Source organism: Peromyscus californicus, unplaced genomic scaffold (assembly GCF_007827085.1).
Source record: "Peromyscus californicus insignis strain IS unplaced genomic scaffold, ASM782708v3 Scaffold_2__1_contigs__length_46816999, whole genome shotgun sequence".
NCBI lineage: Eukaryota > Metazoa > Chordata > Mammalia > Rodentia > Cricetidae > Peromyscus > Peromyscus californicus.
The window spans coordinates 17,594,927-17,610,899 of NW_026294540.1; the positions used below are offsets into that span (position 1 = coordinate 17,594,927).

General features: G+C 48.9%; 1 protein-coding gene across 1 annotated transcript in view; it reads left to right on the forward strand.

Moving 5' to 3' along the window:
- The first annotated feature begins 1,276 nt into the window (after positions 1–1,276).
- The window catches only part of Tmem132c (transmembrane protein 132C), a 328,956-nt gene continuing 314,259 nt past the window's right edge, over positions 1,277–15,973 (forward strand). The window contains exon 1 of the mRNA XM_052755491.1: positions 1,277–1,833. Coding sequence (XP_052611451.1) covers positions 1,728–1,833 — 106 coding nt within the window. The 5' untranslated portion in view covers positions 1,277–1,727. The remainder of the gene's footprint in view (positions 1,834–15,973) is intronic.

Sequence of the window (15,973 nt, forward strand, 5' to 3'; positions counted from 1 at the left end):
ATTCTGGAAGGATCACCACAGGTTCAAGGGGCTGGAGGACATCGGGTGTCTGTCTGGTGATTCTGGCTGTAGACACAGTGGTGAATCCCACTCGGGGCTTTATATTTTATTCCTATAACGGAATAGGAGATAGGAGATGAAGCCGACCCCATCCCTCAGTCTTAAATAATGGGCAGTTGCATTTCTCCCTGATGGTAGGAAACCAAATATTTGAATAAAAATATTCATTTTTTCTATAGATTTCCAGGCTTTCTTTTTTTAAAAAAAATGAGAAAATGTGCCTTCCATTCTAAGGGCCCAAGCGACTTCATTATTGCTCCCCAAGGATGTGTCGACAGTAGACAGTTGAGCTAGAGGGTTGGGCCATGGCCGGCATCACCTAAACATGACGTCGCTGCTATCCAGGCCTGTGAGAGCCTGGTCTCCTTTCGGGTACGAGCTCATTCCCAAGGCCAGGGCACCCTCGGACTTCTTATGCGGTCTCAAGACCTGGGGGTTGGGAAGGTTGGCCCTTTCCCTGGTATTTCTTCTTCATCAATCACTGTTACGTTTGTTTTGTTTTGAAAGCTTTTCCGAAGGATTGGCCAACACGATCCAGTTAACCCTGGGTGGGAGAGGGATCCCAGAGCCTGCGCAGTGTGAGACTCAGAACAGGTTGGGGACCCCCGGGTCTGGAGAGCTAGTGGCAGATAGAGTTCTGGGCTTCCAGCCTCAGAACCGTCCACTTCCAGCCCCGAGAGGGTGTCAGGTCCTATGCGCAGCACACTGCCCAGACTCTTGAGCAGGCCATGAAACCCTAGCAAAAGACTGCAGGGACATTGCTGGAACCTGGTGACGCCAGAAGGGACCTCCAGGAAATCTAGAGAAAATAGATTCTAGGGTGTACGGAGAAACCACTCTTACCAGGGCACATTTGGGGCATGGAGTGTGTATGGCGTGTGTGTGTGGGGGGGGGGCGCTCTTTTGTTTTAAGCCTGGATAGCTGGATGTGTGTGTATACAAAAAAATCGGGTGAGATACAGAAAAACGAGTCAAGCCTTATCCACGTGCCCCAGACCAGCTTCTAAAGACAGTGCGGTTAGCCGGCGCTTTCCCACGCGCGGTGCACGCGGAGCACACGTATTGGCACACATCGGTACACATCCCACTGGACCCAATCGTTCGTCTAGATAGTTCCTCCACAGCTGCACGTGACTTGGAATTCCAGGTGTCTCCAGCCCTCTGCAGAAGACGACTTGAAGTTGCCCGTGGAGGACCGAGGACCGCGAGACCGAGACCTCGCGGTGACCGTAGGAGGTGGCAAGACCCAGAGTGCAGGGGTCCAGCTCCATCCTGCGTGGCGGGCACCTGGGCAGAGCCGTCCTGCAGGACGTGGCTGAGCGGAGACAGGAAGCTGCGAGGCGGGAGATCAGCGGCGGGAGGAGAGGATTCCAAGTCCCCGAGTCGTCTCGTCCCCTCCCTGGGTCCCCCAGGCCAGCGCGCCCCGGGGCCTCCTGGCAGCTCGAGCATCCTTCTTTCATCCGGCCGCGGGCGGGGCCGGAGGTGGGCGGATCCGGAGGGTGTAGTGGGCGGGCCCGAAGTGGGCGGGCCCGGGGGCGGGATCAGCAGGACCGCGGCTGCAGCCAGAGAAAAGTTGTCCTGACCAGCGCAAGAACAGCCGCGGGAGCCGGAGCGCTGCCGGGGGCGGCCCCGGGCATGGGGCAGCCGGCGCGGGGCCCGGGCTGGCGATGGGTAGCGTGACAACGGCCACGATGCGCTCCGAGGGCGCGGCCCCGGGGTGGGCGGCGCGGTACAGGGCGCTGAGCCTGGTGCTGGCCGCGCTGCTGGGCCAAGGTAAGGCGAGCGCTGGCGGAGATCGCGGGGTCCCTCGGGGGCTGCGGGGGACTGGGGCGCAGGTGGCGAGGGTGGCGAGGGTAGCGCGGGTGGCGAGGTCTCCGGGTTCTACCGAGAGCCTCCAGTTCTCGAGACAGCGCGCCCCGGTCGCAGCTGCAAGCAATTGAGCTCGGCTCGAGATCCGCCGCCGCGGCAGCCCACCCCGAAGCCCTGCTGTCTCCCTCCCGGAGAGCGGGGGGCGTGGCTGCCGGACTCTGGGTCTGGGCTGCACCCTGAGTTCTACATGGAGTTGGGCACCCCAGACTCGGTGCAGCGGCGGGACGCGGGGAGGACCCCAGTTTCCCGCGGCCCCTTCCCCAGCCTTGAGAAAACCAGGACTTTCCGCCCCACATTAGACCACCGAGCGAGCGGTGGCGTTGGGAGCCTCAGGCCGCTCTGGTTTCCAGCGAGTCCGCTGACAGGCTCCCACTCAGGTTCTTTGCCCGGGGCCGTGGGAACCAGGACTCTGCAGGTTTCTGGAGACTTGTGCAAACGGGTTGACGCAGGCTGGCCAGAGCTCTCGCAGCTGCTATGGTCGCTAAGTCGGATTATTACCCTTCTTTGGGTCCGGCGGGCAGGGCTGAAGAACCAGTGCCTCTGGCTTCAGGCGCTCAGAGTCCCGGAGCCCCGGGGTGCGGTCGTGGCGTCCTGGCGAGGTTCTTGCGTGCCGTAGGTTAAGCGCAGAGGTTCCACCGTGTCCTGAGCCCTCCCGCAGCGAGGCGGGTTCGAGCTCAGCCGTTGACACGGACGAGAGGCTGAGGTTCCTCTTTAATCCTCCCCGCGCTGATGTCGAGACCTCTCTCCAGCCCCGTCCTCCAGGGCTATGTTGGAAATGTATCTGGGGAGACAAGTTGTCAATTGGTGTTAAAAAGTAGAATTTGCTTTACAAAAGTCCTTACTGCGCCATGTGAAACCGGGGAATGCCCCTTACTCCAGGAGCATTCCCCAGACCAGCCTGCCATGCATTATGCACGCTTGTGCTTCCTTCCAATGGGTCCTGTTTCCTCGGAGCCCCGGGTAAACTGGGGCTTTTTTCCCTGTATTTCAAAGGGCAGAAATTCAGGAGCCTTTACCTGTATTCTGCTAGTAACCCAGAAGCTGCTCTCAGAACACACCTCCCCGTGGATTCTGATCACCAAATAGCTTACTGGGCATTTAGAAAGAAAAAGAGAGAAAGAGACCCAGATTTTCACTTCTGATCAAGCAGCGGCTGTTATTGCAGTGGCCGGTGTAGACCTTGGGCTGGCGATTGAAGGCGCTGGGGTGGGGCTGGCATGGTGGAGATTGCGGGGCTGGGAAAACCCATGTGATGCAAAGCGCCCCCCCCCCGCAACTCCCCCCTGGCACCTGGATTTGCTAGGTTTCACCGGGTGGGGCTCCTAAGGCTGGTTCCGGAAGCCTCATCTGCCAAATGTGTTTTCACTTTGCAGCGTTGATGAGAAGCTTGCAGCTCATTCCAGTGCTCCCCTAAACCAGCCTGATGTTTACTCTGTGAGATATTGCATGCGTGTGCAAGCGGGTGTGTGTTCGCACCTGTATGCAGAGGCAGGCAATCAACCCTCAGTGTCTTCTGCGGTCAGTCTCCACCTTGGCTTTTGAGACAGGGCCTCTCACCTTGAGGGGAGCGCTCTCATTAGACTAAGCCTGCCTTCTAGCCCTGACCTGTCCATCACTGCCTTCTCAGCGCTGGGATTCCAGCCCGCTCAGTCTGCCCTGCTTTTCTGTTGTTTTCTGGGTCTGGGATTCAGGTCCTCCTGGATGCACGTGCATGCGTCTGCCACTGAGCTGTCTCCTGGCTCCTCCACACGATGTTTTATAGAAACAAACACCTTCTCATCCTTGTTTAAATTCCCACTTTTTTTTTTTTTTTTTAAAGGCATGACAGCAGGACTTCGTATAAGGGTCCCGGGGTGGTTTGTGGAGCCCTGGAAGGCTGTCCAGTCATTAGCACCAACCGAAGTGTGTGTTTTTTGACTGTTCGTGTGTGTTTTTGACTGTTGATGCTGAAGCTTCGCCACTCACCAGGGTTTGCAGAAAACACAGTTGTTGTCGGGAGTTTTCCATAAATAGGACAGAGCATTGAAACAGAGGAACTGCTCCCTCCCTGAGATTCAGACCCAGCTTGAGCTGAAACATAGGCTACACCTGTCGACCTTCAATGGCAGGTGGAAGGGGCTGAGGCTCTCAGGGGGGTTTTGATGGCTTCCACTCAGGTGTGGGGCCCCAGAGAAGGTGGGATAGAGCCCTGGCCAGCTAACTCACCGGAACCTGTTTGAAGGTCCACAGTTACTTCGATGTGCACATGCCCAGGTGGACAGAGGCCTGGGTGGAGGTGTGGGCTGCAAACTGTACACGTGGTCCTGCCATCCCATCGCCGATGGTGCATGACGCACAGGAGCCTTCAGAGAGAGGAGGCTTTAGAGCCCAGAAGTAGCTTCAAAATCAGTGCTGTCCACTGAAGGGATGAAATAAAGATGAATAGTTCTTTGGCATCTCAGCACTCTGTGGCTTAGGGGGACCTCAGGGTGAGAAGGGTTCTTCTCCCCTACCCACAGCCATTCTGTCAGAGGGGACCAGGAGCTCCACCCACATGCACATCCACCCTCTCCCACCCATCACTGAACATCCCCACCCAGTCAGCTTTCCAGAGGTCCCTGGAAACCCAACTGACACACCATCAGACTTGGCCTTGCCTCATTTCTCCCCTCTAACCCGACTCTGAGCAAACATGGATTGTCCACAGGATGCTTGCAAAGACTGGGCAGGTTGCCCACATTTTTTTTTTTTATGGACGAAGTCACGTACTTGTATTTTAATTAAATGAAAATACATTTTTAGTCTTAAAAATGGGAGAAGTCATGTGAAAATCCAGGTTTCTGAAGTGTCTGTGTCAGACTCCTAAGCCACACTGCACAACTGTATACAGATTTTATGAGTAGATTGCCAAAAAAGATCTTACTTCTATTTGCTATGAGTTGCATATATATTTTTAAATTTTTTATTGTTGTGTATTAGTGTTTGCTGTCTATAAATCTGTGCACCATGTGTGCAGTACCCAGGGAGGCCAGAAAAAATTGTTGGATCCCCTGGGACTGGAGTTACAAATGATTGTGAGTCACCACGTGGGTGTTGGGAATCGAACCCAGATCATCAGAAAGAATAACCAGTGCTCTTAACCACTGAGCCATCCTGAGAGGACCCAGTTTATCTTCTTTGTTCAAGTGGTGTTTATTGAGGGAAAAAAATGCATACAATGAAATTTGCCCCTTTAAAATATATAGTTCTAATTTTTGACAAACACAGACCAATGTATCAACTTTTGGATCTCCTTCAGAAACTCTATGTCGTCTCCTTCCTTCATCCATAGTTCCTGACACGCCGTTCTTGGTCTCTGGACTTCTCCTGTTTTAATAACATTACTGCGATGGGCTCACATCGTGCGTGGCTTTCAGTTATCATAATGCCCTCCATGGTCACCTTTGCCTCAGTGGTGGGCATTCCTTTTGAATGCTGGGTAATATTCCCTTTAAGTGGCTGCAACAGTTTTCTTGTTCCTCAAATGAAAGCCATTTGAAGGACGCCGGGTTTTAGCGATTATGCAAAAGTTGTGAATATTCACAGACAGGCTTTTGAGTGGCATGCATTTGTTCCTCCTGGATAAGTATTGAGGCCTTGGAGTGTTGCCGAGTGATTTGATAACTTCGGCATTTTGGTTTCCCTCAGCTGGGTTATTTTACATCGTCTGTGATACTTAGTATTGTTGCTGTTTGTTTTGTCCACCAATCCCAGTAGCCAAGTAGTTCCTATTTCTTTGGTATTTTAAGACTATTTTCTCTTGGTGTGTGCTTGTGTATGTGTGGGTGCACACATGTGGAGGTCAAAGGGCAACTCAGATGAGTTGGTTCTCTCCTTTCCACCATGTGGATTCCAGAGGCGGAACTCAGATTGTGAGGCTTGGCTGCAAGCTCCCTCACCTGCTTATTTTTACTTTTTATGTTTTATTTACTTCTTTGGGGCTTTGTTTATCCTCAGTCTTCTGATAGATAAGGCGCAGTGTCCTTGGGCTGCATGGCCATCCGTACATCTCCCTTGGTGAAATAACCTTTTCAAATACTGCGTACCCACTTTAAAAAATTGGTTGTTTACTTTCTTACTGATGACTTTTCAGGCAGTTTCTGTGTTCTGGACATGAGTCCTCCTCAGACAGTGTCTGAAAGATGTTTCTGTCCAGTTCTTAGGAAAATCGGATTTTAAATTTTAAGGAAAATTTCTCTTAATAATTGTGCTTTTGGTGCCAAATCTAGAAAATCATCTTCTAAGCCAAAGTCACAAGAATCTCTAGACACTGAGACCAGTGAGTGCATGTGAGTCCAATCCCCTCAGAGGCCAGAAGAGGACATTCATAGCTACAGAAGGTTGTGAACTGCCATGTGGGTGCTGGGAACCAAATCCAGGTCTTTTGAAAGAACAGCCTATAATCTTAACCACTGAGCCATCTCTCTGGCCCCAAATCATAGTCTTTTATATTTATTGTTGATGGTTTCCCAAGAATATAGAGTTGGATTTCCTTTATTTACCCAGTCTGCTAATCTATGTCTTTTGATCATAATGTTTATACCCTTTATATGTAATGTAATTATCAGCATGTTTACATTAGGCGCTGACACTGTGCACATGTTTTCCCTTCATGTTCCTTCTGCTCCTTATTTGTCCCATGTCTTTTTTAGGTTTTAGGGTTAAGCATTTTCCATGGTTCTATTTTATCCCCTTTATGAGCTTCCTATTCAGTTTTACCCATTGCCTTAAGGTTTACAAAGTGTATCTTTAATTCATCAAAGCAGATATTCAAGCTGCATTATGCTGCTCCATAGGCTTTATACTAATCTTAAAAGAGTATATTTCCAGTATGTTTTTTTTTTTCCCCTCTACACGAAATCATTTTTTGAAGTGCATGCACTCTTATGTGTTAGGTGTCGCTAAGAGAATTGTTGATTAAGGATTGTTGCTGTACTGTTTCTAGGAGAGTGAAGAATCTCGTTTCGTTGGCTCACACTTGTTTCTGAGTGGGCAATTTGGGCTTGCTGATTCCGCTGTCCCTACAGGTCTTTATTCCATCTCCTACCTTTACTCGCTTCTCTTGTTTAAGCACCCTGGGGATTTAGAAGTTGCTGCCTCTAGGAGACGAAGAAGGTCAATACCAGCGTCTGAGTTAGCAGAATTTCCAAGAGAATGGGTTATGCTACCCTTCAGAGACCGACGTCCCATCTTTTGCAATGTACACACATCCTTTTCCCATGACAGTTGTTAGCAATACAATAGGACTCTGAAAGGGTTGGAATCCCAAAGCCGCCAAGGATCTGATATCTTTTCTACATAAAATGCACATCCTTTGATCCGTGTGGAGAAGCGTCACTTACAGGCTAATTGGGGTCAGACTCAGTGGTCCTGAAAGGGCAGCTTCCTACTGAGCCTCAGTTCTGCCCATTCCTGGAGCAACTGCTCAGAGCACCCAGGCTGTTCGCAGCACAGGCACCTGAGGCTTGGGAGAAGAAACGAGTTAGGGGTTCACAAGCTAAAGACCCCACAAAAATCCGGAGGCCTGGGTCTCCTGGGCACAGTATGCAGCTTGCTGTAGGGTCCCTGTGACTGTCAATTATGTCTGCTTCTCACAGGGTACCACTGCTTAGATGCAGTGGGAGTTTTGGTCATTTTAGGTGATTTTTGTCTCAGGCTCAGGTTATAGATTGTGGGGATGAAGATCCTCAGACTTGGACTGAACTTGAGAGTCGTGTGTGTGTGTGTGTGTGTGTGTGTGTGTGTGTGTGTGTGTGTATGTGTGTTGGGGGGAGGGGTGATCATTTTTGGTTTTTAGCATCTCCCCAGGCTGGGGATGAGTAAAATCTCCAGTAATTCCACAGTGTAGATGGGCAGTGGCCAGACCAGTCAGATACACCTCTGTCTAGAGTCAGATGAGACAGACCGACCGATAGGACCATCATGGCAGATTTGATGGGAGTATCTCTCCCAGAGGGAAACCACAGAGCCATTTGTTACCAGAAGTGGGTGGGTGGATGCTGTAAGCAAAATCCACAGACATCATTCTTCCTAGTGCAGAGACCTGATGGGAGTGGCCGTTACAGTCAGCACAGTTCTGAGCCTCAAATTTTATCCTATGAAGCAAGGATCAGACTTACTTCCTGTGTCTTCAGGACAGAGGTGTGTGAGCCTGAGGCATGCAGCATCTGTCTCCTAGGGCTAGCATGATAAGACACCACAATAGCCTAAGGGAGAGAATCAGTTCTCTCCCAGACACAGTCCAAAGTCCTAGATCAAGGTACCAGCAGGGCCAGACCTTTTCTTGAGTCCCTAGGGAGGATGCTTTCTTGAGTCTTGCAGGTTCTGGTAGCTCCTTGGCTTATGGATGTATCATCCCCTTCTCAGCCTGTCTTCTGGGTGGGTCCCTTCCCCTCTGTCTTTGTGTGTAGGATGGTGGGGGGGTCAGAGGGAGGCAACCTCAGGTGTCAATCCCGAGACATCATCTCACTGGCCTGGGACTCACCAAGTAGGACAGGCTGACTGGACAGTGAACCCCAGAGATCAACTTGTCTCTGCCTCCCCAGCACTGGGAAAGCAAGCATAAACTGCCCCATCTAGCTCTTCATACAAGTTTCAGAGATCAGACGCAGGTCCTCATGCAGCACTGTGTTAACTGAGTCTTTAGTGCCCCCCCCCCACCTGCTTTATAAGGATACTTGACATTGAATGCAAGGTCCACCCTCATTCTCAGCTTCATAGCAATTCTCAACTTCATAGCGTCTGCAGCGCCTTTTCCTAAATAAGGATATGTTCACAGGCTCGGAGGAGATGTGTCTTCTGAGGCCACCAAACCAAAACACGTAGATGGAAAAGTTCAGAACACTCGCTGTTATAATTGGTGATGTTAACACCATCCGAGAGAGAATCATGCAAGACAGTCTCGTCACAGCAAGATGTTTTCAGCAAGGCCCGAGAATGATGTTGAAGCAAACAGAACAGTGAACTTGATGATTTCAGGAGGAAAGGGAAAGGCAAGTTCAGGGAGAGGTGACCATATGTCGCTTCTGTTGTCCTTAAATGCATCAGCCATCACCTCCATGGCTTCCCTTCTTAAACACCACCTTCCCCCTGAGTTTCTAGAGCCGTCAAAGCAGCCTAGAGCAGCCCCCAGGCTATGCCCCTTAATTAATTTCCTCACTCATTCTGCAATCGACTCTTTCTGTTTGTTTTGCTGAACCAGTCCCCCAGCCTCTAATTATGATATCTGCATTCCTTTGTGTCTCCTTACCTTGTCTGTGGACTCCTGACTGTGACAATGTTGATGTAGTGTCAACTGCTTTAGCGTGTGGTGACCCATTAGGGACTCGGTGAGGCAATAAGATATATCCCTTATATCCCGTTGTCCACATACACACCGTGCACACACGCTGCTAATTTCTGCTCTATTGAATTACATCTTAGCAATGATTTTTAGAAAAAGCAACAACAAAATAAACAAGAAATCTTGCACCATAAAAAAAAAAGATACACGGTTAACAGTATCAGCCTTGGAAACACTGTTTCATCATTTTGTTTCCATGGGAAGCAATGACTTTGTGTTTTACTACTGAGACATTTCCCTGCACCTGCCTGGTGGTGACCTCTGGATGAATGCTGAGCTGCTCTGTTTTCACTTAGGCATCTTCCTTTGAAAATGCTAAATATCCCAGCTTCTCGTCTGCCGCAGTGTGTTAGTGCTGGCAACTGAATGATCCTTGTGGGCTTCAGGCCGGGTTGGATCCAGGAATCGGGCAGTGTCGCAGGACACTCTTTGTCTCCTCTGAGTGGATTTGTCTTTGTGGGGCAGTTGTCTCTGTCACTTGAAGCTCTCCTGAGACACCTATGATCCTTCTGTAGAGCACACCCAACCCAAAGATATTGACTTCCTAAGTGACTGTGGGAATTTCAGGAGCAAGTCACTTGACAATAGTTACCTACACTTGAGCCTTTCTCAGTGTGGTGGAGGGAATGGGAAGGGTTTTTTTTTTTGGGGGGGGGGCGTTTCGAGACAGGGTTTCTCTGTGTAGCTTTGGTGCCTGTCCTGGATCTCGCTCTGTAGACCAGGCTGGCCTGGAACTCACAGAGATCCGCCTGACTCTGCCTCCCGAGTGCTGGGATTAAAGGCATGCGCCACAACTGCCCAGCAGGAATGGAAGTTTCTGATTGGCCAGATCTGTCTCTAGCGCTTGAAGCACAAGCTTAGCTCCATTCTAATCCCTAGGACAGAGAGTATGAAAGGAATAAAGATGCGGAGATTTGAGGCTGGAGAGATGGCTCAGGGGTCAAGAGTACATGCACACATTCCATTCAGGCAAAACATTCCTACACATAAAAGACCTGTTTTCTTTTACAAAGGATGCTGTCGGAGGAAGGGGGCTAGGTGATCCGTGATGAAGCCAAGTGTCTTACAACCAGCAAAGGAACAAAAGCCAAAATGATACTGCCAAGGCAGAGATGCTCCTTCCAGGGGTGCAGATTCAGCTGGATTCTCATGCTTGTGCATAAGCCACTGCTTCCCAGGTGTCTCCAGGCACTTTGGGAAGGCTCAGCCAGAAAAGCGCTTGCCCCATGAGCCTGAGGACTGATGACCAATTCCCAGAACCCACATAGAAAACTCTATGTACTGGTCCTCGCTTGTAATCCCAGTGCCAGGGAGGCAGAGATGGAAGGCTCCTTGAGCTTCACTGGCCAGCCAGCCTGGCCAAATCACTGAGTTCCAGGCCAGTAAGACCCTGTCTCAAAAAGAAAATATGTCTAATAGCTGAGGAATAACACCCAAGATTGACCTCTGGCCTCTTCATGTAGGCAGGCACACATGTGGCCAACCACATGCAGTTACATCCCCACATGTACACACACACACACACACACACACACACACACACACACACACACACATTTCCCTGCCACCCAACACATCTCCCACTCAGAGTGTTCTGTGTGCTTTGGAAATCATTCATTCATTCACTCACCCATCTGGCATGGCTCCAGCTCTGGCCTGGGAACCAGATTCTCCATCGCTGACCCCCTCCCCGCAGAATGGAAGGATCCCTCTCTCCCAACTCCCCCTCTCCCACCCAGAACTACAAAGGACTCTGGGTGGGAGTCCTGAAGCCTTGGCTACATACAGCAGCCCCCAAGGCTCCCCTCTGCCATCCTCACTGAGCAGAGACATATAGCCCGGGAGAAGTCTCCATCTGGGGCGATTTGTTCTGCCCTGGGTTTGTGTCGCATCTCCAGTTTTCTAAGCAGCAGTGTGTTCTTTTCCTTTAGCTTATGTAAATGTTTTGGGTCAGTACACAGCCCCGGGTTCCCATTTCATTAATGAATTGACTCACAGCAGACTTTTCTCATTTCTCTTCAAATCCAAACATTTTCATCTTGTGTACACAAATTCTGTTAACAAAGTACCCTTTCCTAGCTGGAATCCACCTCCTTCCTTCTGATGCTCAGTTGACCCCCCTGGCTATGGCTCTGCCCTTGAACATTGGGTTTGTGAGGAGAAACGTTTAGTGGCTTTGCCTAAGAGGTCTCTGTCTAGCTTTAGAGGCAGTGTACACACACACACACACTCCTGAGGTCTTCAGTTCTGCAATGGCTAATTTTATGTGTCAATGTGGCTAGGCCACAGAGTCCAGACATTATTCTTGGTTTTATTTATTACATTTTTATTTTAAAGTTTGAGTTTAGGGCCTACTTGGGTAGATCTTTGGTGCATATGAGGATTTCTTGGACATGGATGGGCCCCATCCAGGGAGGTGAAGTTCTCCTTATACCACCAGAATGGCTTCCCCCCCACAAAGGCAAAGCTGGCATTTTGGACCACAGTTTTGGACCCTCCCTGCAGCTGGCTGGCAGCTATTGGTCCCCGCTGCTTCTGTCTTCATGTGAGTCGGTTGCTCAAGACAAGCCTCCCTGTCTACACACATTGATTCTGATCCTGGATGGCCTAGGCTAAGACAGGGTCCTCAGGGACTGGGTTCTAGGCAGGGAAGAGTTGGTTTTCTCTCTCGGGTGTTTCATTCTTCTGTTCTCCAATAGCATCATCACTGGGCTTGGGGATGTTGCTTTCTTCCTAAATGACAACCAGCCAACGGGAACAGTCCTTTCTTCTCAATTCCTACCACCTTCAGGCAATACCAGCTGCCTCTGAGATTGGAGACCTCCCATCCGCTCAATTCACATGGTCACATCATTGCGCCCTTTGCCACAGCCTTGGGGAGGCTCCTATCATATTCACAGACAAAGCTGCGGTGAACTCCAAGGCACTCCAAATACGCATTGTTTTTCTTAAAAAACTAACACAGTTTCTTACAAAGCTATAACAGACCATTGAAATCAGGGAGTTCTTTCATCGTCATGATACCCTATCTGGTCCTCAGACCTAAGCCGTTGCTTCCTGTGGTCTCAGTACTGTCCCTTGTAACAAGCAGTCAAGCTCAGAACTTCATGTGCTTTTTAGTTGTCCTGGCCACTTTGCATATGCTCATTTATTTTTTAAATTATGTGTATAGTGTGGGAATCTGCATGTGTGGGTATGTACCTGAGTCCAGTGCCCACAGAAGCCAGAAGAGGGCGTTGGGTCCCCCAGAGCTGGAGTTACAGATGGTATGAGCTGCCGTATGTGTGTGCTGGGAATTGAACTCAGGTCCTCTGGAAGAGCATCTAGTGCTTTTAACCACTGAGCCATCTCTCTAACCTTGTCATGGTTTTTTTTTTTTCCCACTTTTCTCAGTCTTTGAGTTTCATGACCTTGATGCTGTTGAAGGTGCAGGCTAATCTTTTCATGACTGCAATCGTTAATGGGCACTGTCAACTTGACTGAATTTGGAGTCACCTAGAAATACATGTCTGGAGTGGGAAGACTTACCCACTCTGGGTGGCGCCATCCCATATGCTGGGGTCTTGAATGGTCTCAAAAGGTGAAAGTGAGTTGAGCACCAGCGATCACCTCTGTCTTTCCTGAGTATGGATACAGTATAACCAGAGACCTCATTCTCCTGCCATGAGGCTGTCCATCAAACCATGACTAATGTCATTTATCAGCACATCCCCTTAAAGAAATGCCTACTCTGGCTACTTGATCAAGTTGATCTCCTCCAGGCTCCCCTGCTGTGAGAATTTCTAAATCAATACATATTTTTAATCAATACCTATTTTTGTGGCAAAGGTATTTTGGAGAGTCCAAATATCCCAATTCTTGGTAGAATTTCAGAGTTTTGTTTTGAGTCCAGATTCCTCTTGTACCTATCTTTATTTTATTGCCATTCCTGTTTATTTTGATGCTTAAAATATCTTAAATTTGGCCACAGGGGCCATTTTTACAGTGAGGTTTGTGTCATTTTGACAAGTCTTCATTATTCTTTAAGCTCCGTCCTACTTTCTGGTTATAAGATGTTCCAGGTTTATCTGTACCTCCCCTGCCTTGGCTCAGTTGCATTTATTGTTGAATGGTCTTTAGAAAACAAAAATCTTATGTCCACATGTGCTCATTGCTGCTAAGTGCTCCAGCCCCGATCTGCAAAGAAGCCATGACAATACTTTTAAGTCCTCAGAACAGCTGGTCCCCATCTCTGTCATTGATTACTGCACTGAGTGGAAATGATGAGGCATTGTTAGTGTCCCATATTTGATCATCACATGGTGTGACAGCCCTGAGATCCTCATACATATTGCAGTTCCCATCTGTTCTGAGAGGACTTGTCAACTGGACACAACCTACAGTCATCCAAGAGGAAAGCCTCAATTGAAGAGTTGCCCAGATCAGATTTGCCTGTAGGCATGTCTCTTGTTTGCTAACTGATGGAGAGTTTGGTCCACTGTAGGTAGCACCATTCCCTAGGCAGGTGGTCCTGGACTATATACAAAGCTAACTAAGGATGAACCTGTGAGCAAGCAGTGTTTCTCCATAGTTTCTGCTTCAGGTTCCTGCTTGAGTTCCTCCTCTGATTTCCCTCCATGATAGACTTAGAACTTTAAAACAGATATGCCCTTCCCTCCCCTAAGTAGCTTTGAGTTATTGTGTTTTTAATCACAGCAACTAAAAGGAAGCTAGAACATCATCCACTCTACATGGCTGGAGCTGGAAGAACAGCCTTCCCAAAAGAAGAAATGTGTCTGTCGACATCAGAAAAGGAGAGAGGGGTGGGGAGCACATTGGACAGGACCACAGCATACTTGACAGACATGGTTTAGGTTGAGTGACAGTGGAGGAGACAGAATAAAGAAGGGCAATGTCATTGCTGCCAAACAGTGCTGACTTCTAGGTAGCTCAGCAACCTCCCCGGTTCTGTCACTGAGAGATAATCCGTGAGGATTTCTCTTTCTTTAGAATGTTTGACTCTGTGTTTCTCAACCTCACCAGATTGACCTACTGACATGGGGGAAGGGTGGGTGCATTGGGCAGGAGTTCTTGGCTGCAGAGTGCCCTCTCCAAATAATGCCAATCCAAGTGGCTCCCAACATTGCTATAGGTACCCTGGACACACATATACCTGTTGTCTTCAGCACTGTCCAGTGTGCATAGAGAAATTCCTGAATCAAAATCATCTTAGATTTTTTTTCAGAGAAATTGCAAAAATATTAAAAAGAATCTCATAGATGCTTTTCAATTCTTTCTCCGGATTAATTTCTGTACACCATCCCTGCCTCTCTGTATATGGGTTTCTATGTAATTTTCTGAACTACTTACAAATAAGTTGCCCCTAGGGGATCCCTTGAGAGTGTATTCTCTGAGACAGGAGCATTTCTTACCTAAACATCACCATGATCAAAACTGCCCATGTCTCCCCTTAACAGCAATAGTTTTTCTGTTCCTGTCATTTACAGCAAACGTATTAACACTGAATTCAGCTCTGGTCTCACACTGCATCTTGCCCGTGGCTCACCTGTGTCTTTTTAACAGATGTGGTTCCCAGGCTTGGCTTTGTCCTAACTCTGATGGGCTCGGATAGTGAAGGCCAGTATTTGGGAAGAATGTCCCACACTTGACCCAAATCCATTTGAAAATGGACCCCATGATCCTTTCATATTGACCTGACCTCTGAACACTGAACTCTGGATTTGGGAGGGTACATGTCCAGCGTCATCTCAATGTCCATGGTGACCCTGCAGGACCTGCTCACAGGACACTGGAAGAAGCCTCTCTTCTCTCTTCCTCAGAGCTTCTGGGAATTGAAGCCCTAGGAGTAGTTGATGTCCCCTACCTTTGCTTCTTTCTCTTTATCATTCAGGTGCTGAGATGGGTCTCACTATGTAGCCTGGGCTGACTGCGCCTCACTATGTAGACCAGGGTGGCCTTGAACTCACTAAGATCCACCTGCCTCTGAGAGTTGCAATTAAAGTCATGTGCCACCATACCTACCTCCAGGTGGGAATGTTAACAGGACTTTCTGACCAAGGAGCCCTGACAGGAGACTCCGCGTAGTGGCCAGGTGACCATTCTTATGTCTTGGTGGATCAGTCCCTACCTTGGTCTATGAAGTCTCATATGCCCCCAGCTTAGAGATGAGACTGGAGAGAAAAATCTTCTTGCTGCCCCTTCACATAACTGCATCTCTCTGGTTTCTGCTACTCAGGAGAAAATGCATAGCCAATGTTTGTGTTCATATATGTGTGTGAATGCACTCATACACATACATGAATACTCACCTAGACTCATGTGTGCATGTGTGCGCATATACGAATGCGCACATGCATGCACGCAGGCACCACCTGTACCAGCCATTAGCTCTTAGATACGAGAGAGCTGAAATGAAAGTATAAAAATGATTTTTATTTCTTACGTCCCAGGCTCCATAGCACAAGGTGCTGTAAGTACATCTGTCTGACTGAACAACGCCTTTGATGCCTCTATTTAGTTTGATGACGGGCTTCTGAGTTTTCTCCAGAAACATAGGGGCTTAGTTTTAAAAGATCAACTGAAAAACACACACACACACACACACACACACACACACACACACACACACGGGGAGGGTGGCATCTTGGAGAAGAGAAAGCAAGTACAAGATGCTATGCTTAAAGA